Source organism: Cherax quadricarinatus, chromosome 21 (assembly GCF_038502225.1).
Source record: "Cherax quadricarinatus isolate ZL_2023a chromosome 21, ASM3850222v1, whole genome shotgun sequence".
NCBI classification, from domain to species: domain Eukaryota; kingdom Metazoa; phylum Arthropoda; class Malacostraca; order Decapoda; family Parastacidae; genus Cherax; species Cherax quadricarinatus.
This window is the reverse complement of record NC_091312.1, coordinates 5,714,379-5,732,243: the sequence shown is the minus strand read 5'-3', so window position 1 is coordinate 5,732,243 and position 17,865 is coordinate 5,714,379. Positions and strand designations below refer to the sequence as shown.

General features: G+C 42.7%; 1 protein-coding gene across 12 annotated transcripts in view; it reads left to right on the top strand.

Annotated features, from left to right (window-relative positions):
* Wdr62 (WD repeat domain 62) overlaps positions 1-17,865 on the top strand; it is a 697,795-nt gene that overhangs the window by 344,908 nt on the left and 335,022 nt on the right. For all 12 annotated transcript variants that reach the window (XM_070087131.1, XM_070087133.1, XM_070087132.1 and 9 more), the window contains one exon: positions 1,675-1,888. In XM_070087131.1, coding sequence (XP_069943232.1) covers positions 1,675-1,888 — 214 coding nt within the window. The remainder of the gene's footprint in view (positions 1-1,674; positions 1,889-17,865) is intronic.

Below are 17,865 nucleotides of genomic sequence, written 5' to 3'. Positions count from 1 at the left end.
TAAACACCAGTTACGTCACTACTGCATGAACACTGACGGGTAGTAAACACCAGTTACGTCACTACTGCATGAACACTGACGGGTAGTAAACACCAGTTACGTCACTACTGCATGAACACTGACGGGTAGTAAACACCAGTTACGTCACTACTGCATGAACACTGACAAATGTTTAACAATGAGAACGTTTAAGGACCATAAACTGAGCAGGAGAATACTTCTCAACTTTATTAATGATAAATAATCGTAGTAATACTGAATAAACATAAACTCAAACACCACTTTGAGTACAGCCAACACATCCTACATTTATTCACCTTCAACAATGCAAAAACAAAACAAAATGAAACTTGAAAAATAAAGAAAAACATTGCAATATCAGAGAAACACTAGTTCCGATTTGACCTTGAGTACAGGTAACATCTCAGTGAATCTGATCTTACATTTTCTTGCCTTCAGTCCTGCAAAATCATTATCACATCATGAAAATCAATGATTTTCCCTATTATAAGCCTATATAAGCTATATAGAAACGAAGGATTCTTCTCTTATGTTGGTGCAGCACTATTTTGGGCATTAGTGTCACCTTTAGAGGCTCTATGGTGTCACCCCCTAAATGGTGTCACCCGGGGCGCCCCACCCCCCGTACGACGCCACTGGTCTGTTGGTAATTCCTCTTACGTACGAGGAGAGGGTGTCGAAATATCTTGGTCCCTTTATACTTACCGTGTTATCTATTGGCGTACCCATTGCATCCCTGGTTTTCATTGGTATTTTGCACCATCTGTCGAGACTTTTGCACTTATAGGGAGTGATTTGTGTGTGCAGATTTGAGATCAATCCCTCAGCTGGTATCTTGATAACCGCTCTCTTGTATTGTGTGTAGCTAGTGTGTGCTCCAGATCTAGCACTTGTGTTCACCATGTGTATGTCATGATTATTCTCTTACAGTTTACTCGCCTACTTGTCTTTGCTGGGGTCAATTCGTAGCTTCTGGTCTCGCATCTTTAACTGCAATAGACCTATTTTAGTGATTCCAACCACCAAGGACCCAGTGTACCTACCTCTGAAAGTGTTTCTCATGGGAAAAATATAAAAGTTTTCTAAAAGAAACTGGATCGCTACCCCCACCAAGTGCCGATCAACTAAGCTGTGATGGTTATGTAGGCCAGCGGGCCACTGACAGCAACAGCCTGGTTGAACAGGCACTCAACAAGGAAGCTTGGCCAAAGGCCGGGCTTGTAGGGTAGATGAACCCTCAAAATAAGTCACAGGTAATCATAAGTCAGACTGTTGTGCATACGTTGGAATACGTACCGTATCAACAACCTTACTGATTAGACGGACAAACATAATGACTAGACTGATGCCGGGTCGCGGGGGCCATGATTCCCAATCTCATCTCAAGTAAACTTACACACCAGAGAGGTTTGAATCCGCGATTCCATTATTTGGTTCAACTACTGCACTTAATAGCTCGCTACAACCACATTCACGCGCGTTTAACGATTATGTGCTAAAATATACTTCGCTTTAAGAAATGCTTCTGTTAGTCTTTTGTCTTTTTGTTACATTAAGGAGAATGTGCTTACTGAAGGTAGGTTAATGTATGGGTAGTAGTAATTATATGTAATAGTAATTACTGTGAGTGTACTAGTTGTATTTCTGTTGCAGATGTACCGTAGTGTTACTTAACTCACGCAAGAACCGACAGCAGCACCTGCAGAATGCCTCACGTAAGACGATCACCTGTGTGGCGTACTCTCCATGTGGTCGCTACCTGGCCACCGGCGAGTGTGGCCACCAACCCTCCGTCAGGGTGTGGGACATCTCCGACAGGACCCAGGTGGCAGAGTTTCAGGGCCACAAGTACGGCATCTCCTGTGTAGTGAGTACTAATCCTTCTCTGTTAGATATATATCTATAGACTACTATTTTCTAAGATGCAGGACTGGAAAGTGTGTATCCACTTCAGTCACATTCAACACCTTTGTTTGTCTCATACAAAGCAGCCAGCATATGTTTTAATCATGAGGAACTTTGTGTGTGTGTGTATTGGGGTATATGTCGAAGAGGTTGGGGAAACCATACCCCGGCCGGGATTGAACCCGCGGTCAGTGTGTGTCAAAACTCCAGACCGTCGCGTTAGCCACTAGACCAGCTAGCCACAATAAGATTCGTCCAACTAGGTACCAATCCCGGCCGGGGTATGGTTTGTTTGCAATCGTGTCATTACGATTTCGTGAGTCAGGTTGGGGAAAAGTTGTGAGATAACTGGTGTCTACAGTGTTCCTCATGTAGACCTGAGCATGATAATGATATGCAATACCGACAAGCCGATTAGTAAGACACGTGTAATAGTTAAGTATCTTTATTCCATTGCGAACGTAATTATGCCAGTACACCTCTACACAACGCTGTTCGCTTTAGGTTCAAATCTTCTTTGTGAACGAGTTTTTGTTATACTTGCCTAGTTGTGCTTGTAGGGGTCGATTCATAGCTCCAGGCCTTGCCTTTTAACTATTATCAACCAGCTTTACTGATTCCTGGTCTCCACGACCATTGAACGTTAGGTGATATAGGTGAAGTGGTGTATAGCTGGTGGCAGCGGTGACGGTGTCTGCGGCAGCAACAGGAGCGTCATCTTGCTGGTCTTTACCCTTGATGAGTTTCGAGAGTCTTGCTACTCTCGGGGCCTGGCCATGGGCCAGGCTCGTCTGGTGTTTGCCTGGTCAACTAGGCTGTTGCTGCTGGAGGCAACAACAGCCCCACGTATCTATCACAACCTGGTTGATCTGGCACTGGGTGAAGATACTTGTCCACTTTCTTCTTGAAGGCTTCTTCACTTGTTCCAATCGTGTTTCAGATATCTTCTGATGTTGAATAGTCTCAGGCTACGAATGTTGATAGTGTTCCCTTATGCTTACTGCACCCCTGCTCTTCATTGGGTTTATTTTGCACTTCCTCCCATATCTCTCACTTCTGTATGTTGTTAGGGCAGTGTGCGGAGTTGGGACCAGGCCCTCGAGTACTTTCCAGGTATATATTATCATGGTGACCTGTACTTAGCTCTGAGAATTGTCTTGTGTGCTCTGTGAATCCGAACCAAGATGTCCTCTCTTGAGCAACTCTGCCAGCAGCTAAAAGAGGAGCTTAGGGTTGCTAAGCTCGAGATACGGCGATTGACGGAGGGAAACAAGAGGATTCGTAGTAATCCTCCTGTTGTAAGTCCTCAGGTCAAGAGGGGAACCTGGTCAGTGGCCGGGCAACATGGAACGAAGCTGAGGATCAAGAAGACTGTTGGAGTGGCTGAAACAATGAAGAACCAGAAGACTACTGTGGAAACTTCCAACCCATTTTCGGTGCTACCTTACGAATGTGGGTTGTCTGCTGGGAGCGTCACATTGAGCTCCAGGGAAGCATTGGTGGATGAGAGAGAGTCAACATCCCTTGAAACCTCAACGAACACTATCGAGAACGTCACGACGAATTCCGCCAGTGAAGGTATGAACATTGTTTTAGTTGGGGACAGTTGGGTTAAATTTATGGATAGGGCTTTTTGTCTTAGGAACAGGAGGAGGAGGCAGAAGGTATGTTTTCCTGGGGCTGGGATGAGGATTACTGTTAGCCGTCTAGACGATATCATGAAAGGTAATGGGAGCAATCCTATTATCTGCCTCAGTGCGGGAGGCAACGATGTTGGCAGACGTAGGAGTGAAGACCTGATTAGCAGGTATAGGACAGCAATAGAGATTATTAGGAGGAAGGGTGGGAACCCTGTGATATGTGGCATTTTGCCCAGGAGAGGAGTTGGAAATGAATGGTTGTCCAGGGCAATTGGTGTCAATTGCTGGCTGGACAAACACTGTTAGGAAAATTCAGTAACATTCATAGACAACTGGGACCTCTTCTATGGTAGAAATGACATGTATGCCAGGGATGGGGTTCACTTGTCTAGGTTTGGGGTGGGAGCACTGGCCAATGCAGTGGAGGGAGCTCTTAGGTCTTTAAACTAGAAATAGATAGTGGTATGGGTTTTTGTGGAAAATCGATGAATTCTCAGTGTAGCGATAGTGTGAGTTTTAGGGAAACCATTAATAGGCAGAATGAGGCAGAGTTATTGGAGAATATTGGAAACCCAGTGGCACTAGGTGACAAGGACAGTAATAGGTATAGTAGAGGAACAGAAATCAGCAGGAAGAGAAAAGAGAAGGGAGGTTTTCTGAAGATATTTGATTCTAATACACGTAGTGCGAGAAATAAGATGGACAAATTGAGATTAGTTGCAAGTGCGGGTAACATTGATGTTTTTGCAATAACTGAGACGTGGTTTAATGTATAAAATTGGAACATGCCTGCTGAATGTCATATTCAGGGTTTTAAATTGTTTCAAGTAGATACAAGTATCGGTAAAGGGGGTGGGGTGGCACTCTATGACCGAGATCGTTTAAATTGTTGCATAAAAACAGGTATAAAGTCTGAAATAACACATACAGAGTCTGTCTGGAAAGAATTTTCTGAGGGGTATGAGAAATTGATTTTAGGCGTAATATACCGTCCTCCAAACTTAAATAGGGACCAAGGGAGACTATGGGAGGAAATTGTTATGGCCACAAGGCTCGAAAATCTAGTAATTCTAGGGGACTAATTTTAGTCAGATTGGTTGGTTGATTGGAATTTTTTGACTGGGAATCTAATTAGAATCTAACGACTTTTTAGAAGTAGTTCAGGATTGTTTTTTGAAGCAGTTTGTGACAGAACCTACAAGGGGAAATAACCTGCTTGACTCGGTTTTTGGCAAACAAAGAGAACCTTGTAAAAAATTTAGAAATTACAGGGAACTCGGCACAAGCGACCACAAATCAATTACCTTTAGCATTGAATGGAAGTATGACAGTAGGGATAATTCAGTAATGGTCCCAGATTTTCGCTTAGCAGATTACAGTGGGCTTAGAGAACACTTACCTGTGGACTGGGGTAACGAAGAGAGCTATCGGTATGACGGCTTTCTTAACACAGTACATGGTGTAATAGAGTTGGTAGAATTACCGACAATGTGAAAAGTAAAAGGACACAAGTGCAACTAATGTGATATTTTATTGTGGCAACGTTTCGCTCTGCAGGAGTTTGTAACGGCTTGACAAATCTCCTGGAGAGCGAAACGTTGCCATAATAAAATGTCACATTAGTTGCACTTGTGTCCTTTTACTTTACAGTACATGGTGCCCAAAGAACATTTATCCCATATAAGGAAATTAGATCGAATAGAAATGACCCAAAATGGATGAATAATAGGCTCAAATATCTTTTAGGGCAGAAGAAAGGAATTTTTAGACGTATCAAAAGAGGTGAGGGTCATCTTATGAATCAGTACATTGACATTCAGAGGGATGTTAAAAAGGGGATAATAAAGGCTAAACGGGAGTACGAAATTAAAGTTGCTAGGGATTCAAAAACAAACCCAAAAAGTTTTTTCCAGGTGTATAGAACAAAAGTTAGGGATAAGATAGGTCCCCTTAAAAATAATTTGGGGCATCTTACTGACAAAGAGAATGAAATGTGCTCGATTTTAAATAATTACTTTCTCCCGGTTTTTACACAGGAAGACACTAATAATATCCCAGTAAATAATTTTTATAGTGGACCTGAAGAAGATAAATTATGTAACATCACAGTCACTAGTGAAATGGTTATGAAACAAATAGACTGACTGAAACAAAATAAATTGCCGGGTCCTGATGAGCTTTTTTCAAAGGTTCTTTAGGAATGCAAAATGGAACTTTGTGAACCGTTAACTAATATTTTTAATTTATCTCTTCAAACAGGTGTAGTGTCTGATATGTGGAAGATAGCTAATGTAATTCCTATTTTCAAAGCAGGGGACAAGTCCTTACCGTCAAATTACCGCCCAATAAGTCTGGCCCCAATTGTAAGCAAATTACTAGAGGCAATAATAGCCGAGATTATAAGCCATCAGGATAAGCATAATCTGATTAATGATGCTCAGCATGGATTCACGAGAGGCCGTTCTTGTCTAACTAATTTATTAACTTTCTTCAGTAAATCTTTTGAGGCTGTTGATCACGATAAAGAATTTGATATTGTTTACCTAGATTTTAGTAAGGCTTTTGATAGAGTACCGTACCAAAGACTGTTAAAGTGGCAGCTCATGGCATTGGGGGAAAAGTGCTCTCATGGATCGAGTCATGGCTCACAGACAGGAAGCAGAGAGTGTGCATAAATGGGGTTAAATCGTAGTAGGGATCTGTAACAAGTGGCGTTCCACAGGGATCAGTCTTAGACCCGTTGTTGTTTATAATATATATCAATGATCTTGATGAGGGAAATTACTAGTGAAATGAGCAAATTCGCCGATGACACAAAGATAGGATTATTGATTCCAACAGGGAACTTCAGGAGGATTTAGACAAACTCAGTTCTTGGTCAGAAAAGTGGCAGATGCAGTTCAGTGTGGATAAATGCAAGGTTCTGAAGCTCGGGAGTGTCCATAACCCTAGCACTTATCAGTTCAATAATGTAGAACCTAGCCATACAGATTGCGAAAAGGACTTGGGGGTTATGATAAGCAGTAACTTTAAACCAGGACAGCAATGCCTAAGCATACATAAGGCAAACAGATCACTGGGATTTATATCAAGAAGTGTAAGCAACAGAAGTTCAGTGGTTATATTACAGCTTTATAAATCATTAGTAAGGTTTCACCTAGATTATGCAGCTGAGTTCTGGTCTCCATATTACAGATTGGACATAAATTCGTTAGAAAACATTCAGCGTAGAAAGCGTAAATTAATACATCGCATTAGAAATCTTCCTTGTGAAGAAAGATTGGAGACCTTTAAATTACATTCACTTGTTAGACGAAGAATGAGGGGAGACATGATCGAAGTGTACAAGTGGAAGATGGGTATTAATAAAGGGGATATAAATAAGGTCTTGAGGATATCTCGCCAAGAGAGAACCCGCAGCAGTGGATTCAAATTAGACAAGTTTAGATTTAGAAAGGGTATAGGAAAGTATTGGTTTGAAAATAGGGTAGTTGATGAGGCTGAAAGATTGGGGGTAATGATAATTTCAGAAATTGTGTAAAAGCAAAGGTGAATAGGTAAAATGTGCAGAAGAAAAAAACATATGATGGTATTTTATGCTAACAGTTGAAGTGCAAGAACATAAGAAAGAAGGAACACTGCAACAGGCCTACTGACCCAAGCGGAGCAGGTCCATGTTTCCCCCCCGGATTAGACCAATGTCCCACCCCCTGGATTATCCCAATGACCCACCCAGCCTGGTCATCTCCACTCAAGGATGGAGCACTGCACCAGACCCAGTAGCACAAGCTAGTCAGGTCAACTCACACCCACTCATGTATTTATCTAACCTATTTTTAAAACTACACAACGTTTTAGCCTCAATAACTGTACTCGGGAGTTTGTTCCACTCATCCACAACTCTATTACCAAACCAGTGCTCTCCTATATCCTTCCTGAATCTGAATTTTTCCAACTTGAAACCCATGTGCTGGGAGCTTTGATGTCATTGCTTTAACTGAAACGTGGTATGATATAAAGAATCGGGATATGATTGCCGAGTGTAATATTAAAGGGTTTAAGTTGTTCCATGTTGATAGATGTAATGGGAAGGGCGGAGGAGTTGCATTATATGTTCGAGAAAATATTAATTGTTGCATAAAAACAGGTATAAAAATAGATGGAATAGTAACAGAATCTCTTTGGGTAGAGTTTGTAGAAGGTCGAGAAAAACTAACTCTAGGTGTAATATACCGACATCCAGGCTTGGATCACGACAGAGGGAGACGTCTTTGGGACGAAATTGATAGGGCTTCTAGACACAATAACGGTGTGGTAGTAGGGGATTTTAACTTTAGTTAAATTGACTGGAATTCTTTGACCGGTAATCTGGAGTCCAGTGACTTTATGGAAACAGTTCAGGACTGTTTTCTGAAGGAGTGTGTAACAGAGCCTACCAGGGGTAATAATTTGCTCGACCTAGTCTTGTCAAATAAGGAAACACTCGTAAATAATCTGGAGATCACTGAAGAGCTTGGCGCAAGTGATCACTTTAGCATTAATTGGGAATACAAGAATAATGATAATATGATAAAATCCCCGATTTTCGTTCTGCCGATTATAGTGGACTTAAGGAACACTTGTATAATCTCGATTGGGGTTATCTAGCTAATGATTTTATTGATGATCATACTTATGATTACGAAGGGATCTGCGTTTATGATTTTTTCTTAATAATATACGCCGTGCTCAGAGTATATACATTCCCCAGAGAGAAATTAGGTCTAATAATAACGATTCCAAATGGGTTAACAGGAGGCTAAAGCATCTATTAGGGGAGAAAAGGGAAATTTATAGGCGCATCAGAAGAGGAGAGGTTAACCTTACTGACCAATATGTTCAGCTTAAAAGAGAAGTAAAAAAGGGGATTAGAAAGGCTAAACGTGACTATGAAATTAGAGTTGCTGATGAATCAAATACCAATCCAAAGGGGTTCTTTCAAGTGTATAGTACCAAGGTGAAGGAAAAAGTAGGACCTCTGAAAATTGGGAATGGACAGCTGACGGATTACGAACTGGAATTGTGTTCCTTATTTAATGACTATTTTTTGTAAGTTTTTACACAGGAAGACATAATGAGATTCCAGAAATTAACAATTATTCAGTTCCTGACAAATTCCAATTACTAATATTACTGTCACGAGGGACATAGTTATCAAACAGATAGACAGACTGAAGCAAAATAAGTCCCCGGGGCCCGACGAGTTGTTTTCCAGGGTACTTAAGGAATGCGAGATGGAACTTAGTCAGCCATTAACGAGTGTGTTTAATGTGTCCATCCTTACTGGTGTTGTGCCAGAGTTGTGGAAGATGGCTAATGTGGTTCCTATATTCAAATCAAGGGATAAGTCCACTCCTTCAAATTACCGTCCAATGAGCCTGACATCTATAGTGGGCAAGGTATTAGAATCGATTATAGCTGGCATTATTAGTCACCTTGAAGAGCATAATTTGATTAATGAATCACAGCATGGGTTCATGAGAGATTCCTGCTTGACAAATTTACTGACGTTCATCAGTAGAACATTTGAGGCAGTAGACATTGATAAAGAATATGATATTGTTTATTTGGATTTTAGTAAAGCCTTCGATAAAGTACCTCACAAGAGACTCTTAAGAAAAGTGGCAGCTCATGGTATAGGAGGTAAAGTTCTAGCATGGATAGAGGCATGGCTTACCAATAGAAAGCAGAGTTTCGATTAATGGGGTCAAATCTGAATGGGGATTAGTCACTAGTGGCATTCCAAAAGGATAAGTTTTAGGCCCTCTCTTGTTCATAATTTACATTAATGACCTTGATGAAGGGATTACGAGTGACATGAGCAAATTTGCTGATGATACGAAGATAGGCCGTATGTTTCATTCCGAGAAGGATAGCAATGAACTCCAGGAGGATTTGGACAAATTAATGTCTTGGTCTGAAAAATGGCAGATGAAGATGAATAATTGTAAGGTACTAGTCCTTGGTATGGAAAATAACTTTCGAAGCTATAAACTAGGTGAAGTAGAGCTTGATCTTACAGAATGTGAAAAGGACTTGGGAGTCATGGTAAGCAGAAATACAAAGCCAACTGGCATTCCACAGGGATCAGTCTTGGGCCCGTTGTTGTTTATAATAAATATTAATGATCTTGATGAGGAAATTACTAGTGAAATGAGCAAATTCGCCGATGACACAAAGATAGGTAGGATAATTGATTCAGACGTTGCTGTCCGGTAGAACGATGTAACTTGGAGGCTTTTCTTCAACTTGATTTGTGTTGGTCTTGTTGAGGATACATGTCGCACGTATCCTGCAGTCACATTTTACCGGTCAGCAACATTGCCACTAATGTTTCAAAGATGTTTGGCAGAAAACTGGCTAAAATATCTACCAGCTCTTCAACTACTATAAGGAACCTGATACAAAAACCCAAGCATGATTCTGGCACAAGTGCAGGAATTTACACTATACCTTGTGGGGTGTGTGACAAAGTATATATAGGGGAAACAGCCAGATCTCTGGACATTAGGATCGCCGAACACAAAAATGCTTGCAGAAATGATGACCACATAAACGCGTGTGTTCAACATAGGGACGATGTTGGACACCTCATGAAATTCAATGAAGCTAAACTAGTGATTAAAGAAGATGACTTAAGACGGAGAAAATGCGTAGAAGCTGCACTAATCGCTGTCAGTAACATTATAAAACAAAAATCCACCAGTTACAGTATCTCAAAATTGCTAATCAACAGGATATTACCCATTCTGGAAACTGCTGTTACATGTCAGCAGGTCACTCTCTAGCCATCCGTCTCACCTCCTTAGTTCCACTACTACTTCCACCTTTACCCTCACGACACTTCACCTGACTCCTGCCACTATATATGTCGGTAATTCTACCAACATTATTAGTTTTCTCTGTATTAAGACTGATGAAGCAACTCGTGGCCACATATGCAGTATAATGTGATCCTTTATTGACAACGTTTCGCCCACACAGTGGGCGTTTTCAGGTCATGAACAGATTTACCTGGGGAGGAAGGTACGTGAGTATTTATAGTCAGGTTCAGAATGCTGTGGTCAGGTGGAGAATGCTGCATCTGATGATCTACCGAGTGGGGTTATAGAGTCTAAAATCTTGGGTAGCTTTGAAGGGAGATTGGATAAGTTTGTGACCAGACCTTCTGCAGTGTTCCTCCATTTCTATGTTTTTATGTGGGATAGCGATGAAGAAGTTTCTTGGCAAGTGGTTCAGCTATGTTATAGAAGCCATTGTTCTGGTTGAAGTTGTTGGTCATAGAGATAAGCGATGATTCCAGGATTCTTCGGTATGAGTGTTGTCTTCTTTGGCGATAAGTCTTGAGTTTCCGTAGTTTATTAAATGGTTGTGTGAATTACGATGTTGTACACAGGCATTCCTTGTATCGTCAGACCTGCTTGCGTATTGGTGTTCTGAAATACGTGTTTGGAGGTCTCTTGATGTTTCGCCCACGTATAATTTGCTGCAGTCATTACAAGGGATTATGTATACCCCTGCAGAGGATGGAAGCTTGTCCTGTCTATTACTGGTAATGTCCTTGATGGTCGTGGTTGTGGAGGTAGATACTTGGAATGAGGTATTGGAAAAGATGTTGGAAACGTGTTTGGCAATGGAGTTGGTGGGGAGGACTATGTATCTCTTCTCGGCAGTGTCTTCTCTGGGTGTGTTGAAGATGTTTAATGCCCGTCGTCTGCAGTCTCTGATGAAGTGACGAGGATAGTGGAGTTTAGAAAATACTTGTTCAATTATAGTGCATTCTTCTTCAAGGAACTCATTGCTGCAGATTCTGAGTGCACGCAGGAAGAAGCCTATAATTACACCACGTTTAGTTTTGGTGTCGTGGTGAGAGTAGAAGTGGAGAAGATCGTTTTGGTTGGTGGGTTTTCGATAGACTTTAAAACGAAGTTCATGGTCAGCTTTGCAGAGAAGAACATCAAGGAAAGGAAGAGTGTTGTCGACTTCTTCTTCAAGTGTGAACTGGATTGAGGGCTCGACCTGGTTGAGCTTGTCTTGGAGAGCTTGAACGTTGAAGCGTCTGGGAGTTATGAGGAGAATGTCGTCAACATAACGGAGCCAGGTGACAGACGAAGGAATAATGGTGGAGAAACGTTCGGCTTCCAGATGTTCCATGTATAGGTTCGCCAGGATGGCACTGAGTGGCGAACCCATGGGTAGTCCAAAAGTCTGCTGAAAGAGGTGATTTTCGAAAGAGAAACACGTGAAGCCAACACATAATTCAACAAGGTCGATGGAATCGCTGGCTGGAATAGGAAGATCAAGTGAATCGTCAATTTTCCTGCGCAAGAGATCGATGGCTTGTGTAGTAGGTACTTTGGTGAATAGGGAAGTTACGTCAAGGCTGGAAAGTTTCTTGTTCCTGATGTTGATGTTGCGAATGCGATTGAGAAGATCACCCGAGTGTTTGAGATGTGCTGGGCTGATAGTGCCCAAGAGTTTAGAGAGATGTTTTGCGAGAATTCCTGAGAGTTGGTGGGGAGCACTGACTATTCCCGAAGATATGGACCTCAATGGGATACCAGGCTTGTGAGTTTTTGGCAGACCGTACATTCTGGCAGGTCTGGGGTTGCTGGGTATGGTGTGCAGAAGTTTCTTCCCTTGTTCTAAGCCCCTCAGAATGCGGCGAGTCCTTTGAAGAAAAGTTTTAGTAAGGTTGTCCACTTGGTTAGTTGTGAGAGGTTTGTAGGTATCTGGGTCATTAAGTAGTTTGAGCATTTTGTTCCTGTAATCGTCAGTGTTCATGATAACAACACCACCTCCTTTATCAGCGGTGGTGACCCTGATGGTCGTGTCTTCTGCTAAACCTTTGAGTGCATTGATGTAACGTCGAGGTATGGCTGGGGAGCTGCGTGTTGAGATGGCTGCTGAGATGATGCCTTGAAGATAACCTTTTTGGAAGTCGGAGTCATTGTGTCTTTTATTTTTGGCGATGAAATTGAGGTCTTGTTTTGGTTTCGTAATTCCTGTTGCGAATTTGAGGCCTAAGCTGAGGGCTTCAGTTTCTGTGGTTGACAGTGGACGAGATGAAAGATTTAGAATAATTTCAGGTCTTCCTAAACTTTTCCAATGACTATTATCTGACTGCAGTATATTAGCCACCTCTCTGGCCCTATGCTGCACTTCCTACAAGAGTGATGGACTGAACACATCGATTCCAGGTTGAGGGACTGATTACCTCAAACTTCTCCTCTCCTTACCCATTTCTACTTTGTATTGGACTGATGAAGCCACTGTGTGGCGAAACGTTTCCTCAGTAAAGATTCCCATGTGTTGCATAAGTGTCTCAATTCTTCAACTTGTCGGTTTTCTAAACCATTCATCACATAAGAAACAGCATTGGTGCCAGGACAGTGCCTTGGGAAACTGAGCTTTTTACCTTGCTGATGCTGGATTTCGCTCTGTTTACTGCTACTTTTTTGTATTGTGTGTGTTAGGAACTCGAAAATCCTTCTACCTCCCTTCCCCGTAATATTTATGGCCCTCATTTTGTGCGCTATTGCTCCATGATCTCATCTGTTAAACGCCTTTGCAAATTCTGTGTAAATCACATTTGCGAGTCCTCTTCCAACGCCTCTGTAATTCTGTCATAGTGGTTCAGCAGCTGTGACAAGTTGTACCACAGCTATAGGCGACGCCCACCGCGTTTACGTAGGGGGCGCCGGGGTTGAGCTTCCTTCCTTGATCATCATCTTGGTGTCCACTTTCCGACTAGCACACCTGGCTGAATTCTGTCTTATCTACCCAGGTGTGAGGGAATTAATCTTCCGCTCCTGGACTCTCAACTTCTAGGAAACTACCGTAAGTAGTTTACCTCTGTCATTGTACTTTTGAATCCATTTATCTTCCAGCGATAAGCTGGGGTGTCATGGTCAAAATCAGAGAACACTGTCAACATTCGAGGTCCAAGATGTTGCAACATTCCTTCAGTAGATTTAACATATTGTAGGAATAAAGTTGATGCCTCTGATCAGCCAGACTGTGATGGTTTCATGTAGTAATAGCCTAAAAACTCATGCGTTCACCAGGTAATTCTGGCCAGAGGCCAAGCTGCGAGAGTGGAAAAACTCCAGAAACCGGTCATAGGTATGCCATGTTACGTTCATGTGACTTATTTGGATGCTCAGTCGCCATAAAGGTGGCAGTAAAACTATCACAAAAACTACGCATCGATAACACTGACGTCAAACGTTGTCAAAGTCTGAAAGAATACTTAGTAGCAAGATTGCTGAACTCGTGGAATAGAACAAGACGCTGCTGACTCTCTAAACTACCACACTATTACAACATGGTTTACGACACACTTAAAGACAAGCAGATATTGAATTAATATAGATATAGCCTTACCATAAACCCTAAACAAGTGTGATCATGATATAATAACACACAAAATGTGCACAAGAAATAACTGGAGAAGTGGGCAGATGGATCTTAAACTTACTAACAAATTGGAGATGGTAAATAAAATAAAATCAGAAGCCTTTACAGTGAATATCTTTGTTCCTCAAGGCACAATACTCTCATTTCTTTTCTCATGTAACAGAAAAAATATGTATAGATCTGTATAATGATTGTCTAGAGTCTAGGCGGTACTAGAACCTTTATGAGTGATATTCATTGAAGATGTATGGAATTTTCCATGCTAATGTAAATTGAATCTTCCACAGAAAACAAAAGTAAAAATTTCTCGACTCTGGGAATGCTAAAGCTCAAAAAGACTGGAACAAAATATCAAACATAATTAAACCCCTCTGAGTAGCAAAAAACTGTTCGAGGAATGCAAAAACGTTTCTATCCCAACTGCAAGGAAAATGGTAGACTGGATAATATGAACTTCGAAAAAAAGATATGCAGGGCGCTTGTACTTCCAAGAGTGGAATATTGCTGTACACTGCAACCCTCTTTAATGCTGGTAATACTGGAGATCTGGAGGACATACAGAGAACTTTCTGTCCGAATTGCCCTAAACATGTAAGTTGCTGGGTACGCCTAAAATCCCTGAAGCGCAGGTGAGAAAGATGACCTAAGATACGTCCAATATCATAAACAGAAGTGCAGTAAGTACACTAAAGTTAACTTGGGAAGCTTCAAGAGGGAACCATGTAAATTTCTGCAAATTATTTCTCATGGCTGCTGCATGAAAATTTTTTTTGACAAGCGCCAGTAACTTCATTAATCAGGCTCCAAATTTGAATATTAATATGCTATATGTTCAAACTCTGAACGAGAAAATCAAATCTCGTCTATCTTTGATATGCCTGTGACCGAATTTGAGGGGTTTTCCATATTCCCGCAGCCTGGCCCTGAGTCAGGCTTGTCTGGTACTTTTCTGGTCAACCAGGTTCGGCATTTTTATTCCAAAATTTGAAAAATCGTCGAGAAAAATCATTGACCAAAACGTCATTCCCTGGATACTCATCAGTCGACACCAAAGGCTCTAAGTAATTACGCGATTCAGAATGTTAGGGGCTTTCTGGAAGGTATGGCATGATGCTTGCCAAGTGCGTACACTGCTTTTATCCTGGCAAGTACCAACACCTAGGATCAGCAGCAGATTCTGCCAGGAAGAGCAGGATGGTATACAGAAAAAAATAGTGTGGGAGGGGGCTGTGGGGGAGGCACTGAGAGCACTGAGTCAAGCTAATGCTGGAGCTGCTGCTGCCCTGGCCCACCTTAGGGCCAACAACTATATTGCCTTCATGCCTCCTAAAACATTACCTTTCTGCCGTGCCTCTGCCACAGGTTAGGCACCATTAAACGGGTCATGTAACAAAAACCCGTATCAGGAGATTTTCTCTGACGAATAAATAATATGTATGAATGTGGGTAAGATGTGTTGGAGAGTGGGAGGCCAGATAAGAATGTTGAGCGAGGGATGGGATGGGCGGGGCTGGGACGGGTTCCCCCACGCTGTGATGTAAACAGGTGTGAGGGCGGAGATTTCAACACTCCACTATGACCTATCTCACACAGGCGAATCTGGGAGACTAATTGTGTCTGACAGCACCGAACACTGTCCTAATTGCACAAACTCTTACCCAATCTCTTCCACATCCACACTCGACTACCAGCGTGAATTTTGGAGCTGAGCAGAAGTGATTGAATCCACCGTACTTGTATTTTTCTGGTGTCAGAATGAGAACACCCAACAGCCCCTCCCAGCAGACAGTGCTGACAGCTACCGTGACTTCACCTGTACAGGGGACCTCAAATCTGCAATCAAATTAACATCCACCAGGACTCTGACACATCCCCAAAGCAGCTCGCCCTCAAGCCGCTAGCAAATTCACCGACCTGAAGAAAGTCAACGATGCTCCTTCAAACAACAGATCCTGCCACAACCTGCTGCGTTTTGGCAATGCCTGTTCGGCTGTCCCACCAAGGAGGGACAAGTCACTAGCAACACATGCTATTAGGGCAATAAATGCATTCCCGAGGGATGACAACCTCGTCTGTCTCCCTCCTAGGGCGACAAACACCCGCCGGGCAAATGCCAACAACAGGACACCCGACGCCTCAAAAATCAGAGCCCAAATTAGCAAAAAAATAGAAGAGGGTAATACTATTGGAGCTCTGAGGCTTATAACCAGTGAGGATACCATCGCTCCTAAGGACATCAGTACGGCGCAAGCCCTGAAGAACAAAAATCCACCCAGGGCTCCCAGTACCAACATCGACTCCCCTGACATTGCAGTAGGCAAAGAACATCGAACCTTACTGGATGCTGATGTGTATAAAGCTGCTATGTCATTTCCACAGGGCTCAGCAGGAGGTTTCACTGGTTTAAGGCCTCAACACTTAAAACAAATACTCAGTCCAGCACTTGGTGATGTTTCAGAGAGGCTGCTGTCTGAACTCACCAAATTTTCCAACCTGTGCCTGGCTGGCAGTGTCCCAGAGGCCATTAGACCCCTTTTCTTTGGTGCCTCATTGTGTGCCCTCGGAAAAAAGGATGGAGGAATCAGGCCCATTGCAGTGGGCAACACCCTTCGGCACCTAGTCGCCAAGGCTGTAGTAAGAAGAGTGAGTCAAGAGGCTGCTGCAATGCTGAAACCAACTCAGCTCGGTTTTGGTGTTCAACAGGGCTGTGAAGCAGCTGCCCACGCAGCACGAGAATATATCGACAACATGTCCGATTAAAAAGCCTTGGTCAAATTGGACTTTGCCAACGCTTTCAACTCAGTCAGAAGGGATGCTGCTCTCCAAGCTGTGTATAGAAACTTCCCTTCCCTCTATCCCTCCATAGAATCGTGTTATAGTGTGACTTTCAAACAATTGTTTGGGGACCATGAAATTGACTTGTGTGAGGGTGTGCAACAGGAGGACCCTGTTGCCCCCTTTCTATTCTGTTTGGTCATCAAGGAAGTCACAGAAGCACTCTCCAGTGAGCTCAATATCTGGTTCTTGGATGATGGTACCCTAGCTGGTACAACAGAATCTCTCCTAGAGGACATCAGAAAAATTAAAGACATGGGAGAAAGCCTGGGCCTATCTTTAAACCCCACCAAATGTGAAATAGTTTCTACCAATCGACAGATGATCCAGAATATTAGTGCTGTTTTACCAGGAGCACGAGCCATTGATCCAGCCAATAGCACTCTCCTTGGCGCTCCTCTTGGGTCCAATGCAATCGATCTGATCCTAGAACAAAAAATCTCAGACCTCCGGACGATGGAAGGCAGGATGAAAGACATTGATACACATGATGCCTTCTACCTACTCACCAGGTGCCTGTCAATCCCAAAACTTACCTACTTTCTGAGATGCTCCCCAGCCTTCAGCAGTCCGAAACTCAAGGAATATGACTCTCTCCTTAAGACCATGCTAGAGAGTGTATTGAATCTTTCCCTGGAAGATGGACAGTGGTTGCAAGCCTCACTTCCGGTCAGGCTTGGGGGGCTGGGAGTACGCAGATCCTCCCAGATTGCTCTACCAGCTTTCCTATCCTCTTCCATAGCATCAAACGAGTTAATAAGACAAATTCTTCCTGAAAACCTCAGTGACTCAGCAGGAATACAGGACCCTAACTATGCCAGTGCCATCGCTGAATGGGAGACTCTTGCTGCTCCAGCACCAAACCCTAGTGCAGCACTGGCTCACAAACAGTCAAGCTGGGATGGCCCGATCGCTGAAAAGGTGCTTGCCAACATGCTCAGGGCTGTAACATCAGATAGGGAGATTGCCCGTCTCCAGGCTGTGAGTGCACCTCACTCCAGGGACT